Source organism: Pongo abelii, chromosome 8 (assembly GCF_028885655.2).
Source record: "Pongo abelii isolate AG06213 chromosome 8, NHGRI_mPonAbe1-v2.0_pri, whole genome shotgun sequence".
Classification (NCBI taxonomy): Eukaryota; Metazoa; Chordata; class Mammalia; order Primates; family Hominidae; genus Pongo; species Pongo abelii.
This window is the reverse complement of record NC_071993.2, coordinates 120,599,331-120,616,102: the sequence shown is the minus strand read 5'-3', so window position 1 is coordinate 120,616,102 and position 16,772 is coordinate 120,599,331. Positions and strand designations below refer to the sequence as shown.

General features: G+C 46.2%; 1 protein-coding gene across 1 annotated transcript in view; it reads right to left on the bottom strand.

Moving 5' to 3' along the window:
* HABP2 (hyaluronan binding protein 2) overlaps positions 1 to 11,138 on the bottom strand; it is a 36,619-nt gene extending 25,481 nt beyond the window's left edge. The window contains exon 1 of the mRNA XM_002821151.6: positions 11,070 to 11,138. Within this exon, the coding sequence (XP_002821197.2) occupies positions 11,070 to 11,138 (69 nt within the window). The remainder of the gene's footprint in view (positions 1 to 11,069) is intronic.
* Positions 11,139 to 16,772: the final 5,634 nt, after the last annotated feature.

Genomic DNA, 16,772 nt, shown 5'->3' with positions numbered 1-16,772 from the left:
AGTGATTAAGTCTCAGGAGATCCGATGGTTTTATAATGCGCAGATCCCCTGCACACACTGTTTTGTCTGCTACCATGTAAGACGTGTCTTTCACCTTCTGCCATGATTGTGAGGCCTTCCCAGCCATGTGGAACTGTGAGTCTATTAAACCTCTTTTTCTTTATAAATTACCCAGTCTCGGGTATGTCTTTATTAGCAGCATGAGAATGCACTAATACACTAAGACTTCAAGGACAAAGGTTACCCCTTCTTCAATCTCGCCCTCATCACCCCCAGTCATCTGGGCCTTGGTCCTGGTCTTTGCTCCCTGCCTTGCCTTTCTCAGGGCAGGGCCTGTCTGTCTAGACCTGTCTCCACCCAGTCCTGAGGAGATTCCCTACGAATTCTTCTCTTTGAGCCAAACAGGATGGGCCATGTCCTAAGAAGTGGGCAGAAGACTTTGAGGGACATCCTTCCTCGGGGTCCAGCACGGAAGGGCCCTCCAGGATCTGCACCTGGGCCAGCATTGCGCATCCTGGCTCCAGCTGGAGCCTGAGGGACAGCCGGGTGCCATGCTGCCTATAGCCAGCAGGTGGCAGACGTGCCCTTCCTAGGAGCTGGTGCTCGGAGGGAAACCAAACAAAAAGAAAGCCGAGACTTCCTGGGCTGGGCTCTCAGGGAGCCTGAAGCTGATGTGCAGTTTGGGCTGCCTGTCAGGGGGTCGCCGGAATCTGAAGCAAGTCACTCATTTTGTGACTCACAGTGTCCACCCACAGAGAAGGGCAGTGGTGTAATGTGGAAACTGGTAGCCCGAACACCGGGCTGGATATTTAGGGACCGTATGGGAAAGTCCAGGCTGATAGTCAATTACTTATGCCTATATCCGGATCCCTGAAACTAACCTGGATGATGGTAGGTGGGAAGGGTGGACACAGTATTTGCCTCCTTTCATTCCATCATTCCATTATCTCTTCTCCCAGAGACAAGGAAATGATAGAAGAACCCTTACTCCTGAGACTTGCACATTCAAAGAGAAAGATCGATGGAAGAGTAGGAGGAAGAGATAACTAAGGAGAAAACTGTGATCTCAGTTCACATTCCTTTAGAGCTGACAATGTGCCATCACCTGTGCTAAATATTTTACGGGCATTTTGTCTTGTTTGTTGAACACAATACTTCATAATTTAGGTATTATGATTATGTCCATTTTAGAGGTGAGAAAACTGAGGTTTTCAGGTATTAAGTTGTCTAAAATAACTTAACTAGGAAATGCTGGAGCCAGGACAGGAGAGCATCAGTCTCACATCAGAGTCCTTGCTCTTAGTCACCATTGTCGTGAGGGACCAGGAAGCTGCCGTGTGTACACAGTAATAAAGCAAGGATGGAGGAGAAAGAAACAGAAAAGCTCGTTAACCTTAAGAGAGGCAGGTGTTGAGCTAGGTTCAAAACCAGGGGCACTGTTCTTGGAATGCTTTATAAAAAGGCTTATCTGTGGGCCGGGCATGGTGGCTCACGCCTGTAATCCCAACACTTTGGGAGGCCGAGGTGGGCAGATCACTTGAGGCCAGGAGTTGGAGACCAGCTTGGCCAACTAGCAAAACCCCATCTCCACTAAAAATACAAAAATTAGCCAGGCGTGATGGTGGGAGCCTGTAATCCCAGCTACTCGGGTGGCTGAGGCACAAGAATCACTTGAACCTGGGAAGTGGAGTTTGCAGTGAGCAGAGATCGTGCCCACTCCATTCCAGCCTGGGTGAGAGAGTGAGACTCTGTCTTAAAAAAAAAAAAAAAAAAAAAGCTTATCCAATCTGGCCTAGGCCTGGCAGGCCACAGAGAGGGCCTACTTGGCCCCAGTGACAGCTGGAGAAAGTACAAAAGTCAGATTGAGCCTCAGCCAGCCTACTGCGGTAAACACATCTTAACAAACATCTCCACCCAGATCAAAAGGCATGTAAGCCATGCCCACTTCTCCCACCACATCCATTCCTAGTTTCAACAGGGCTAAAATAGCACATGGTCCCAGCTGAGCCATATTCTCTTAAAGGGTGGACGCTGCTGCTTCTGCACATAGTAAGGTAGCTGCTTTGTAGTATATTTAGAAAGACCATTCTAGATCCAACTACTGTTTCTTCTACTCCACACTTGGGCTTCCTCAATGGATCCCTGGCTCAGGACACTGATTTCAAGGTTAGGAGCAGGCCCTTAGCAATGTTAAACTCCCTAAGCCACCAGAGTCTCAAAGTCTGGTGTCCTCCCAGGTTAAGGTTGGTTAGTGAGGAAGGCAGGGAGAGAAGGATCCCGAGTCTCTGAGTCTTACTGATTTACAGTGTAATCTCCTTGGGGGTGGGGTGCACATACATCAAATCTATTTTGTCGTATCTTTAATCCAGTGATTATTTCAACTAAGATTCTTCCTCTGCCTTCCAGAATTCCAAAACTTCTGGAAGACAAAACAAAAAGCCTAAAAGTCTGAGTTGATGTGTTCCAGAAATTCGTTGGTAGAAAATGTTCTCAGAGGGATTAGGAGGCAGTGACAGGGGAGATTGGGCCAGATTTGTCTTTTGGGGACAGAGGCTCAGCTCAGAATGAACTAAGAGCAGAGAAATCTTCTGCTTGCTGGGTAAAAGGTTGGGACTCTAATCACACCATCCCTTCCTCCTTGCATGTTCTACCCTATGCCTGGTGGTAGGCCACATGTTGCCAACCACCAGGGAGGGACTGCGTTACTCCCAAGGGCAGCTGGGGAGGAGAGACCTCTGCACCGTGGCCATGGTTGAGGCTGCAACCGCTGGACTGGAAGGTGGACAGGGACAAATGTGCACAGTTCAGCAGGGCCAGTCCCCTTGCTGGGCAAAGAGCTCAAGGCCAGAGCGAGTAGTGGAGGTGGCAGAGGGCAGTGGCTGCCAGTGGCCAGGCCAAGTCCTGCCTCATGTTGTTCTTCTCTGGCTCCTGCTACAAAGATAAGTGATGTCATTTCAGCCTGAGTTGAAATCATCACTGGATTAAAGATAGGACAAAATAGATTAGACATATACACTCCCCACCCACAAGAAGATTACACTGTAAATCAGTAGGATTCAGAGACACGGGCTACTTCTCACTCTGCCCCTCCTTGACTTTCTGTCTAACCAACTTTATCCTAGAAGACACCAAGATGAGCAGTTGTGCCAAGCCACTCAGTCCTTTTATTTGAAAATTGTGGTAACATATACTGAACATCACATTTATCATTTTGACCATTTGTAAGTGTACCATTCAGTGATACTAATTACATTCACAATGCTGTGTACTCATCACCACTCTCTAATCCCCAAACTTTTTCATCATCCCCAGCATAGACTGTACTCGCTGAACAGACATGCCTCCTTCTTATTCTCCCTCAGCCGTGCTAATCTCTAGCCTACTTTCTGTCTCTGTGCATTTGGCAATTCTAAGTACCTCATGGAAGTGGAATCCTACAATATTTGTCCTTCTGGGACTGCCTTTATTTCACTGTGCATCATGTTTCCAAGGTCTCCTAGGTAGCATGTATCAAACTTTCCTTCCTTTTTACAGCTAAATAGTATTCCATTGTCTCTATCTAATCACATGTTGTTTATGCATTCATCTCTTGATGGACATGGGTCATTTACACCTTTTGGCTATTGTGAATAATGCTGCTATGAACATTGGTGTACAGACTTCTGTTCAAGTCTCTGCTTTCAGTTCTTTCAGATATGTACTTAGATGTGGAATTGCTGGGTCCTAGGGTAGTTCTACGATTAACTTTGTCAGGGACCGCCATACTGTTTTCCACAGTGGCTGCACCATTTTACATACCTACCAGTGAGGCCTGAGGGTTCCAGTTACTCCACATTCTCACCCATACTTGTTATTCCCCATTCTTGAAAATGATAGCCATCCTAATAGGTATGAAGTGAGCCATCCTAATAAGTGTGAAGTGGTGCCACTCCATCCCTTCGTAGGCACAGGAATCTTGCCCTTCTTGCTTTTGCACACATTGCTCAATGCCGTCTCAAGACTGGCAGGTTCACTGCAGCTTTGCTTTCACCTGAAGCTCAGGGGAAGGGGGCAAAACTCTCACGGGAAAATGTGGAAGCCAAAGGTGAAGGTGCTGGCCAGCAGTGCCTGTGGGTGGTTTCCTTCCTGGACACCTGGGTGAAACTGTTCACCAGACCACAGTGATGAGCCAGGAGCCACTGTAGAGAGGAACTGGCTTAGACCTTTCATCTGCAGAGGAGAAAGATGAGGCCCAGCACGGTGAAGTGGCTTGCGTAAGGACATGGACGCATTGGGGCAGGGGAGGGACTCAAGCTCAGGTCTCCTGGCTCTGACACCGATCACCTATGCCTGGCTCAGAGGGATTCTGTGCAGCTTCCCTGCTCTAAAGCCCAGAGCTGGCCACTCAGACCCTACCCAGCTAAGGGCTGAGCTGCAGCTTCCTGTGACAGTGGCAGGCAGAGATGGGACAGGGGCAATGGGCAGAAAGAGAAGAGTCCCATTTGTACATCTGGAGAATTTCCATTTTAAAGACATTGGTTCTTAAACCTCAATGTGCATAAGAATTGCCTGGGGAACTTGATAAAAATACAGATCCCTGGGGCCCATCCACAGAGGTTGTGCGTCCTGGGTCTGAGGTGGGCTGGGAACACAACACACATCTTCCTCCAGTGCCCAGGCGACTCTGCCCTTGGCCACGCTTTGGTTATACCAAGCTCTCTTGGGTGTGAAGCTTCTGGCTGAGGAGACTCAGGGCCTATCTTTGCTCCTGTGCAAGTTGTTGAGTCTCTCTGTGCCTCAGTTTCCCCAATTATAAAAGTAAGACTTCCCTTTCCCAATTCCAATGTTTTATTCAAGGAACTTTGGCTGCTCAGGAAGCGTATGGCATTTGCAATGATTACTCCGCAGGTGAGACTTGGTGAGAAATATCTGTACAAATGGCTCATCCCAGGGACTTGGTGCAAACAGATGGTGGTGGAGGGGAGCTTTGAAGGTTAGGGAGTGAGGCCATCCAAGACAAGGAGACTGGGTAAAAATTCTGCATATGATAATGCTCTTGGAAGCCCTTTTAAAAGGCAAGCGAAGGCTGGGCACGGTGGCTCACGCCTGTAATCCCAGCACTTTGGGAGGCCAGGGTGGGTGGATCACTTAAGGTCAGGAGTTTGAGACCAGCCTGGCCAGGATGGTGAAACCCTGTCTCTGCTAAGAACACAAAAATTAGCTGGGCGTGGTGGCGGGTGCCTGTAATCCCAGCTACTCAGGAGGCTGAGTCAGGAGAATTGCTTTAACCTGGCAGGCAGAGGTTGCATTGAGCCAAGATCGCGCCATTGCACTCCAGCCTGGGCAACAGAGTGAGACTTTATCTCAAAAAAAAAAAAAAAAAATTAAGACAAGCAAGTGGACAAAACCAAAGCGCAGCTGAGCATGGGGCTGCCTCATAAGCACAAGCCCCCACATTTCCCTTTTTGGTCAGCCAGCCCCAGCAAATAGCCCAGGGCTTCAGGATGGTAACTCCCCCACTGGGCATCAGCACCACCTCTGCTGAAGCTGTGCTCACTCCTGTGCTTTCCGTGGCATCAGACGTGAGCCAGTGCTGGTACCTGAGTTGATTGAGGTGGTGCCTAGCCAGGACGTGAAATAACAACAGCATTAGAATAAAACAGAAAACACAGCGTGAGAAAGTCTTTCTTTTCTCAGGTTGACTGTCAAGCCTTCCAGTCCCACCAGGGGGAAGGACTGGGGGGTGCTGGTGTCTCTATCCTCTGCCTCCTGCTGATCTTTCCTCTAAGGAGGATAAAGCCGCTTCAGGCTCAGAGCTTTAGCATGTCAACAGCAGCCAGCTAGAATTCAATGACATCACTTTGCTTTCTTTGTAGTAATGACAACTTCCTTTAGAACTAAATCAATTTAGGTAGAGAAAAGGTGAGTCTTTAACAAAAGTATTAAGAAACTAATTTGGGATTTGGCAGAATTTCTGAAGATGGCTTCATTCATGACTGAAGTTTTGAAAACACTGAATGAACTGTTTTGCTAGCCGGCAAGACTCAATCCTTGTGGTGTCGGAAAGCAAAGGGAAAGCAAAGCTTCGTGGCTATTGAGGGAACGTCCAGATGGGAGCGACTTTGTCTCCTGCTGGAAGCTGGAGTCTCAGGCTGCTGCCCATTTTGACACCTTTGATACCACACAAAACGGTCTTGTTTGTCTTTGGGCAGTGCCAGGCATGATGATCTCAACCACGGTGCTTGTAAGCATAGAACTTGGCGTTGGGTAGACCTTGAATCCCAGAGCTGTAACCTCCCAGAGGTGCCATCTTGAGTAGATGATTTAACTGCTCTGTGCTTAGTTTCTTGTCTGTAAAATGAGAATGACATTGGTCCCTACCTCACAGGGTTTGGGAGAAGCTTAAATGAGATAATAAACATAAAGCATGCCACATCTGGCAAATGTAAAGACTTCATACGTGGTTGCTGCTACTATTAATTATTACGATTACTCTTACTACTACTATTATTAATAGCCACTGTTGTCAGTGAGTTCGTTTTGTTTTCTCAGAGTGCCGGAAGAGCCGACTGAGGAGAACTTACTCAGCATCAACTTTTCCTGGAACTTGTTTGCGGGTCACAGGCATGGTGCACCAACCCCCTCCCCCCAACCATTTTTCCTGGGATCGTTGCCAAGTCCTAAGCCAGGAAACCTTGTTATATTAATTATGAAGAAAAAGCATGTTTTATTTAAAATCCCGGCTGCCGAATATTCTTCCATGCTGTTTCTCTGTGACAGCGGAATTGCTCTTGCGTTTAGGAAACGCTAATGAATTTAAAATATAAATATACCCGTGCCTGTATACACATGTGATTTCCTGCAGCCTGATTTCCCTAAATACCAGTGTACGCCGCTAAAGGTAATGAGTTGGATTTGTGCTTCAGATCAGTTAAAAAAAAAAAAATCTATGAGAATTTGCAGTGAAAATCAGTCCCTCCCCTTTCCCTGAGACAGTGTAGGTGGCAGTAAGAGGGAGGAATGCCTCTTCAGTCTCTCCTAGGCCCGAAAGAGACTCTGGCCTTCTGGAGGCTTTGAAAAGAGTGGCTCCCATCTTCCTGTTCAAGACCTTGTTTGGTCCTGGAGCCCATGCAGGTGTGGATGCTTGAATTAATCGGATGCTGAGCCTGGCCACTTGCCCATCTCAAACTGGCTCTGATAAGTCAATATCCACAGCATTTCTGAGCAATAACCAGAGAAGTGCACTAAGGCAGAACCAGGCAGACAATGCACATTGGTCAAGAGGAAGAGTTCTAGATAGTATGGGGGCCAGGCATGATGTGTCACACCTGTCATCTCAGCACTTCGAGAGGCCAAGGCTAGAGGATCACTTAAGGTCAGGAGTTCGATACCAGCTTTGTGGAACATAGCAAAAACCAGTCTCTAAAAAACAACAACAACAACAACAACGACAACAAAAAAAGAATAAAAGAATCAAAGAGAGAGAGAGAGGACTAGCAGGATCTAGGAAACTCAAGCTTCTTTCTTTCTTTCTTTCTTTTTTTTTTTAATTTTTTTGAGATGGAGTCTTGCTCTGCTGCCAAGGCAGGATGCAATGGCACCTTCTCTGCTCATTGCAATCTCCACCTCCTGGGCTCCAGTGATGTTTCTGCCTCAGCCTCCCAAGTAGCTGAGACTACAGACATGTACCACCACACCTGCTTAATTTAAAAAAAAAATTCTTTTTGATAGAGACAGGGTCTTGCTATGTTGCTAGTCTCAAACTCCTGGCCTCAAGCAGTCCTCCCACCTTGGACTCCCAAAGTTCTGGAATTACAGGCACGAGCTACCACGCCTGGCCTCAAACTCCATCTAATAACAGCAGCAGTGGCTACCCCTCTCCGTGGTGCCAGCCAAGAATGTGAACCCAGTGCTACTCAAATGTCTGATTTTCAAGAAAAGCTGGGAATCTGTATCTTTATGGGAAATGCTCTGTGTTCCGATTTTCAAATGTGGCCAAGCAATTAAAATAAAACTAAAATACTCTTCGAGTCAATCTTCTACCCACCAAGTTAAACTTGAGCTGTGAGCAGAGTGTATTTCAAGCTGCCAATTTGCAACTTCTGACCTATGCAAACTTTTTTGTGGCTCTATACCTGGGAAGATTCTAGAGTTCTAGGGTTTTAAAAGCCCACAAATGTAAACATTGTTTTAATTGAAAGCACCTCCTTTGCAGGGGAGAGGAGAAGGCTTTGTCTTTCTTCTTTCTAGGGATGGGCTGAGATAAGCAGGCAAGCTTGACAAACATTGTCCTCTGGTTTCTGGGCTTGGAGAGGCCAAATTCCATTATGGCTGAGCCCAGCTGGGCCCCAAATCACTCTAAGAATCCTAGCAAGAAGAGATTTCTAAGACAGTCCATGCCTTATTTACAGTTAAGCAGGCCTCCTGTGATGAGCGTGGAGTCAGACAGACCTGGCCCCAATCCTGGCTGGAAATTTAGTTTAACATCTCTGAGTTTGTATCTCATCCATAAAACAGGGATAATGATACGAGGCTGTGCTGGACAGGTGCTCAAAAATGATATGTTAGAAAAGCCAAACCTCGAGTAGAACAGGAAGGCACAATGAATGATGCCCTGAAGTTCACAGCAATGATTTTTGACCCATATCTCTTGGGCTAGTGGATATCAGAATAAAAATCTCCATGGCAGATGATCCCAAAGAACAGTCCTCATTTGCTACATGATCTGAATTCACGGGAGAGTACCTGGGTGTCTTTCCAATGAATAGTGACCACAGAGCTTATAGCTAGCTGCCTTTCTTTGGAGTTTCAGAGACACGTGGAGTCCATTACGCTCCACCCAGCAAACATGTGCCTGGTCTAAGAGCCTCCTTTCCCTACAGGAAAAGCCATGTCCCTGAAGCTGTACGAACCAAAGAAATCTCATCCTCACCCAGGGCCCCAGACAGGAGACCTGGCTACACGGAAACCAGTCTGTAATCTAGAGCTCAGCTCTGCCACTCATCAGCTGTATGACTTGGGACGGGCCCAGTTTTCCAGCTTCGTTTCTGTAAAATGGGAGCATAGTAGGAATTACTTCTTGGGGTCCTTCCAGAGATGAACCAATTCATGGAAAATTCAGGGGCTAGCACTCAGGACTTCTCATTAAATGGTAGCAGTTAGTTATGACTTTTAGCTGTGTGGGAATGGAGAGGCCATCCAGCCCAGCTGGCTATGTGTCTTCTTTACCCCCCATGACACCCCAAACTCTCCAAAGCATCTGAGTGACTTGGCCACTTTCCCCTGATGTCTGTGTGCCGGCCTGTGGAACACAAGCCGCCTTCCCAACCACCTGTCTGGCACACAGCTGGGGTAAGAAAGCATTCCAAAGCCCCGAATCCTCTCTTTGGAATTGACTAAGCTCATTGCCTGAAGGCTAACTCTCATATTTTCTCTTTTATCCATTATTGACTTATAATTTCATTGCTAACCCTAAAAATTCACTGGGGTTTGCAAAAAAGGGATTTTTTGGGACCATTATCCTTTTGTGAACTTCAAACAGACTGTGTCAACGTTTCTCCTTGCCTGCAAAGTTTAGGATCGAATTCTTTCTGACTGGTACGTTCTCTGGGCCCCGCGTGGGCCTCTGATGATTTCTCCTGCCTTTCTCTAGACCTGTGGTATTTCTGCTGTGTCTCAGCCTCAGACACCCAACAAGCCATCAAATGATGTAGGGGCTTGACAACAATTTGTAATTACAGCCACCACACACACACAAGTCATGATTTGAAAAGAAAACCCTTTCAGAAGTGAGTCACTTGGCAACTTAATACAGAGCTAAGATAGGTGTCTGAGCACAGTTGACGGAAAAGAAAGGAGAAGCTATTGTTTTAAAAACATGCTAATCAGAAAACCTGTAACTTAATCTTCTTCCTTCAGGAAATGCTCTATGGAGTGAAATGGGGAACAAAAGGCAAAGGTACTTAATAAGATAGACAGGTTATGACTGTTATTTTAGTTCTCATCCTCTGCCCACTTTCTACCACCCCTCCCCAACAAGGCGGAGCATTCTCTGATTTTTATGGAGTAGTTGTGTTCATTCTTGACATTTTAAGGGAGTGGAGCTCACATTTATTTGCAGGCCACATACATGACCTCGTTTAATTGTGGCCCTCCCCAAATCTATGAGAGGTTAGCACTTGATTTGCAGAAGACAACACTGAGGCTCAGAGAGATTGTGTTCCTTGCCCAACATTCCACAGCTAGAATGTGGCAAAGCTGAGATTCAAATCCTGACTCCAAAGCCCACATTCATGCCTCAGACCACAACCAGCATGGAACTCCAAGGAGACTCCATTTCTGTGCAAGGCCCTCTTTCACATGCCCACAGAGATCCATCTGACACTCTTGGACCACGGCACACAGAAGGAACTAACATCTTGACAAGTCATCTGCTCCGTAAGGTCCTGAGTCCCACATTCAAGACTCTCTGATGGGACTTCCCTTCCCTGCTCACTGCAACCTCCCTTGGGCCCCTGCTCACCCTCTCTGCCTCATCCGCTGCTGTCATGGGAAAAAGGAGACAAAGTACTAAACACAATGCTTCTCCCCAATCCAAACTATTTATGCAGACCCACTGCCAGGATCTCTTGCAGTCATCAGGTTTCCCCCTAAGGCCATAGCACATTGCTTCTTACCCTAGTGTCAGCCACAAATCGCTGGAAAACAGGGTGTGTCAGCACCAATAGATAGGTATATTTTCCTGGGGAGAGAGTTTATAGCTTTCCATGGCTTCTCAAAGGGGTCTATGAGATCCATGACAGATTACAATCCATGCCCTGGGGCACATTTTCTTGCCCCATTCTCCTTTGCTGGAATGCATTCATGGAGGCTCCACTCCAAGATGGCTCAAGTCAGACACCTGTTCCCATGGGAGTGGCTGCTCAAAAGAAACCAAGCCACAGGCCTGCATTGGTTCTTGTAGTTAGAACATCTCCAACCTGGCAACTCCAGCCTTTCACTCTAAAGTTTCTCATCACTCTCAGCCTAGCTTGGTCCTCCTAGTAAACTTCAGAGTCTCTCAACTACAGATATTAGAAAAGAACACTTACCCCACAGGCTGTCTTTCCCACCAGAGCCATTAACAACAGAACATGGAGATCAGACATCCTGGCAAACATCTTTGCAGTTTAAGGACTTGTGTTTCGCTCTCAATAAAATTTCTTTTGTTGTCTATGCCTTTAGGGGGGAAAAATGTCAGTCTCCAAGGATTCAGGAACAAATGAAGAGGATGCAAATTATTAACTAGGCATCAAATACTGTTTAATGTTTAATGTTTTGCAAACTAACTATCTTGATTAAACAAATGGCAACTTTGGGGCTGGGCTGAGTCATGAGGTGGTTTCTCTTCTGGGGAGAAACTCTCCAAAGAAAGTAGCTGACATTGCCCCCTGGCTCCACGGTGCACAAGGCAGATGCTGGGTGTTCTGAGCAGAAAGCCTGACAGCGTAACTAGCATCCCAGCCTCAGGATAAAAGATCAGGTGAAGCCTGTGCCACAGGCCTCTGCCAGTGCTGATTTGTACAGAATGTTAATAGACTTCTGGTTCATCAAATCTCAAACAGAATTAAGGCATGGATGGGCTCCTAATAACATCACACTTTATATTCATGAGACATAAATTAAAGGATGCAAAACTGCTATTGACAAACACTGATTCTGGGCCCTTTGAAGTGTTGCGCACAGTTGCTTGTTGGCTTCAAAAGTTTTCTTTTAAACCTCATTACGTAAGGCTTTTACTTTTTAATTATTTTTTCCCCTTTCGCTGGAGTCTTTCTTTGATCAAACGGAGGAAAGAAAAACATGGTGTTCATATTTCAGGACAATTGTTTCCTATGTTCCTTATTTAGCTATGCTGGTTGCAGGTAGAGTTCTGTCAAGCAGCAATTACCTATTAAGTGTGGGTTCTTGTGGACACAATCGATCTCTTTAATAGTCATGATCTTAATCTCCTGTAAACAACTGACTGTCCACAGTAATCTATGCCTGGGTTCCAGGAATCCTCCTGACCTGAGTCATAAATCCAGGTTTTGAAATGCTGCTGCCAGCGGAGGCATGTGCTCACCTGTGCCCCCTGCCCAGCCCTTCCCCCACCTGCCATCCCTGTTTGGCACGCGGACTGCATCAGTGGCTGCATCTACTTCTGAAAGCCAAGTCGCTAGCCAGGGAGGGCCCCACAGATCCCAGCCCAAAAAAATGCCCCAGTCACCAGATGAGCCTTGAAGGACTAGCCAAGTCCTGGTCCTGCCATTTTACCTCCTAAATAACTTCCACATTATTTTCTTTTATCCACATATTTTTGTCTCCACACTATTTTAGGCAGCCATCAACTCCTCCCACCCCACCCCCCACACCATCAACATCCACCTGATCACCATAATACATGCCCATGTTAGTGGTCCCTTTTTCTATTATTATTATTATTATTATTTTTGAGACAGAGTCTCACTCTGTCATTCAGGCTGGAGTGCAGTGGCGTGATCTTGGCTCACTGCAACCTCCGCCTCCTGGATTCAAGTGATTCTCCTGCCTCAGCCTCCTGAATAGCTGGGAATACAGGTGCATGCCACCACGCCTGGCTAATTTTTGTATTTTTAGTAGAGACGGGATTTCACCATCTTGGCCAGGCTGGTCTCAAACTCCTGACCTCAGGTGATCCATCCTCCTTAGGCTCCCAAAGTGCTAGGATTATAGGCATGAGCCACCGCGCCTGGCTGTAGTCCCTTTCCCTAGAAAGTTCTTCTCTAGCCCTACTCTGTCCTTCCCCTAATCCTTATGACAACTATAAATCTGTTAACTGGAACCCTGCTCACTCCTGAGCAAGTTAATTTAGTTAATTCTCCTAGTTAATGCATCTTTCATCTCTTAGCCCAAACATTACTTCCTCAGAAGCCCTGCATGCATTTCTTCTTTATAGCATTTATGAGGTTGTAATGTCACAGCTGTATTGCTATTTCATTAATATTTGTTTCCCATTGTCCCCATTAGCCTGAAAACTCAGGAGAGCAGGCACTCTGTTTCAATCACCATTGAATCCTTGGCATAGATGCCCAGCACTGGATAGGCGCTCAATAAGTTTATGTTGGATGAAATGAACAAATGAATGACCACTTTATCCATGTGACAGTTGGACATGTTATCACCAGGATGCCTTAGATAGCATAGCCAACTCAATGTGAAAGGAAAAACTGGATGTGAAAAACTAAAAGTATTTGTGAAATTTTAAGCACACTTCAACTTATTCATGAACACTCCATTAATATTCATCAAATACTTACAGAGGCTCTGCTGTGAGCCAGGCATTGGTGATGTGGGGATGAAGGAGGCAGATGTGAACTGGTTGAGGAGGAGACGGGCAGACAGTGAAAAAGTAAACAGTTAATTTTCGTTAGTGATTTCTATGAAAAAGAGTGAAACAACGTGATGGAATAGAAATCCTCATGGGCGGGAGGATGGGAGGTGGCTACCATGACATGGTGGCCACGGTGACATGGTGGCTAAACAGGACCTCGGTGCAGTGCTGAGGATTTTGTTGGTGGTTACCTGATCCCAGAGCAAGGGCCAAGGAGGCAGCACACATGAGGACTTTGCTGGAGTCTTCACAGTGTTTGTACAGACAGTAAAAAACAAAAACGGAAATGTTCAGACAAGCCAAACCATGAAATCACTCATGTGACTCAGGCGTCTCTTTTCCCCTCCGCTGCCTCATGTGAATTACTGACCTTCTGACTTTGAGGAGAGATTCCCAGAAAACAAGCCAGAAGCTTTTCTTCCTGTGTCAACAGGAAGTGACCTGGTGAGTTTGCTGTTCATCTTTGTAATCAGATTAATTTCCCTGACATGTAATCTTCTCTTTATTTCAAACAAAAAGGGAACACTTTTGCTCTTTTTGTAATAACTGCAGGCCTTCCACATATTGTCTCTTATTTCCCTAAAGTTTTGTTATCATGACAAAGTGAAATTAAATAAATTTCTACAGTTAGTCCTAAAGGAGAGAATTCTCTAAAATATACTTAATCTTTTTAATTTAGAAGGACAAAAGAGGCTGGCTAATCATGTCATATGTCTTTATCTGAGGAGTTGGAACTAACCTACCTGGGATCTCTGGTTTTTAAATCCAAACACAGAGGCTTTAGTGCTCATCCAGATGGGGGTTTCAGATGTTATCAAGTTAATCTGGTCTCTCTGTTCCCTGGGTGACATTTTCTCACGTGTTGGGTTACGTACCACTGGAGAGAGTCCCTGCCCTGCATGGGAGGCCTTGGGAGTCTGGTTCTCTAGTTAGCTAATTCTTTACCAAAAGGAAAGGCTTCTTCACAAGGCCCTTGCCAGAGACTCACCCTTTGATGTTCTAGGCAAGGGATTGGTTTTATTTTTGTTTTTGTTTTAAGAGACAGGGTCTTACTCTGTTGCCCAGGCTGGGGTGCAGTGGTACGATTGTGGTTCACTGCAATCTCAACCTCCCAGGCTCAAGTGATCCTCCTGCCTCAGCCTCCTAAGTAGTTGGGACTACAGACACTTGCCACCATGCCCAGTTAATTTTTAAATTTTTGTAGAGATGGGGGTCTCACTATGTTGCCCAGGCAGGTCTTGAACTCCTGAGGTCAAGCGATCCTCCTGCCTTAGCCACCCAAAGCCCTGGGATCACAGATGTGAGCCACCATGACCAACTGAGGGATTGTTTTTATGCAGCAATCACCTGTTGGGCCTGAACAAACATGTTTCATGTTTGTTTTCCTCAAGTACCTTGAGGCTTCTTCCTGCTAAGCCTTCAGGAAGGGGAGGCAGCCTAGAGAAGCACCTAAAAGCAGCAGCTCGACTCAGAACAGACCTGGGGTTGAGCCCCAGCTCTGCCACCTCCCCACTGTGTGACCTCAGGCCAGTCATTTATCCTTTCTGGGCCTCCGTTTCCTCATCTATAAAATAGGGATAATGTAGCTCTTTCTTCGTGGTGTTACTGAGAGGCGTATATGGGAGCATAAAGGCAAGGTGCTTAGTGCCGCAGTGGGCATAGAACAGACCTTTGCACAACACCCTGGCTTTGGAATCAGTGAAGTCTTTCCATGGGATGAGACTTGCTGAGCCCCCTCAGAGATGAAAGGGCCTGGTGCTCAGTAAGTCTAGTCTCCAACCCAGGGAAGGAATGACCACCTTCTGGGGATGAACCCTTGTCTAATTTGATCTCTTTAGGATGGGATCAATAAACACTTTCTGAAAGGGCCAGAGAGTAATTTTCTGTTGCGACCACTCAATCCTGCAGTGGTAGCACAAAAGCAGCCCCAAGTGACACTTATGCTAATGGACATGATTATGTTCCTATAAAACTGTATTTACAAAAAGAGGGCCCTGGTTTGCAGACACTGCTTTAGGAGAAAGTGACACAGCCAAAGCATTGCACAGCTAGAGGGGATACTGGAAAACAATGGAGGCACACTGAGACATGGGAGGGGCCCCTGGGCTGTTGCCACAATGCTGCCCTCAAAGCATTTACTCAGAAATTATGCACACACACCACATCTGGAAATCATCAGATTTTTTTGTGGGGTGGGGAACTAAAGATCATTCAGTCATTCATTCCACAAGTGTTTACTGAGCACCTACTATGTGCCCAGCAGTGCTCTAGGGAGTAAAGAAGACAGATTGGGTTCCAGCCTTGTGGAGTTACATTTTCACAATGAAATTGCTCAGTCACGTGGCTGGTCTTCAGATAAATTCCTAAAATCTTCATTGATCAGAGAAGACACACTGCAGGGAAGTCCCTGCTCTTTCTTGTGGTCTCATAGCCCCACTGCCTGTTCCATTAACTTCCACTTTTGGGAGGAAGGAGCAACAGAAATGCCTTGTTAACTGGGCATGAGCCCTTCCCAGCTCTGCTGCAACGCCCCAAGCTCAGCTCAGTATGTTCATATCCACTGGAAATTCATTGGTACTGCACATCCCATTCTCTGACCTGGAAGGCACTAGGATACCCCCACATTTGTGAAAGGAATGCATTTTTGAGCATATGTATTGAAGAGCTTCTGTATTTCAAGTGCTTTTCCAATCCTGAGCTCCTATAAGTCTTTATAACTACTATGTAAGGTAATTTGGCCCATTTTGCAGTTAAAGAAAGTGAGGCTCAGAGAGGTTACATATAATAAATTGCCCAAGGGCACATAGCTTATAACAGGGCCAGGATTTGAAGTCTTCTGACTTCAAGCCAACTGCTTTTCCCACTCTACTGCATGGACTCCAGGGCCTGGAGTAGGGCTACCTGAGGACTTTTTGAAGAAAACAATATATTGAAAAGCTAAGACTTCCCATTGCCTGGCCAGTTTTCATTTTCTCTTCTTTCTTACTATTACTCTTTAGCTGTGGCAATGGGCTCAGTGTTTATTAAAGAAATGATGCCTTTCCTGTGCCCTTCCAGCAACTGCAGCCACTACCATCTTAGGTTGGGTTTGCTGGGAAATAGAGCCACTGAGATTGTGTGCAGAAAGTTTGACAGGGGAGTAGTCTTGGGTTCTATACACATGGGGGAGGGAGGAAAGCAGGACTGGGCAGAAGAAGAAGGGGTTGCAATGCAGTTGCAACAGAGGCCCATCCACAGAAAGTTCTGGAGCTAGCATGGCCTCAGTGTTGTCCTGCGATGACCCAAGATGACTGGACCTTTGTACTGGGATGGTCCTACCATTGGATAGGAGCTGCCCTCCTGGAAGAGGTGTGACTTTGGGCAATTCTCTTTGGTTAAGAACAGTCCTCAGAAAATAACTGGA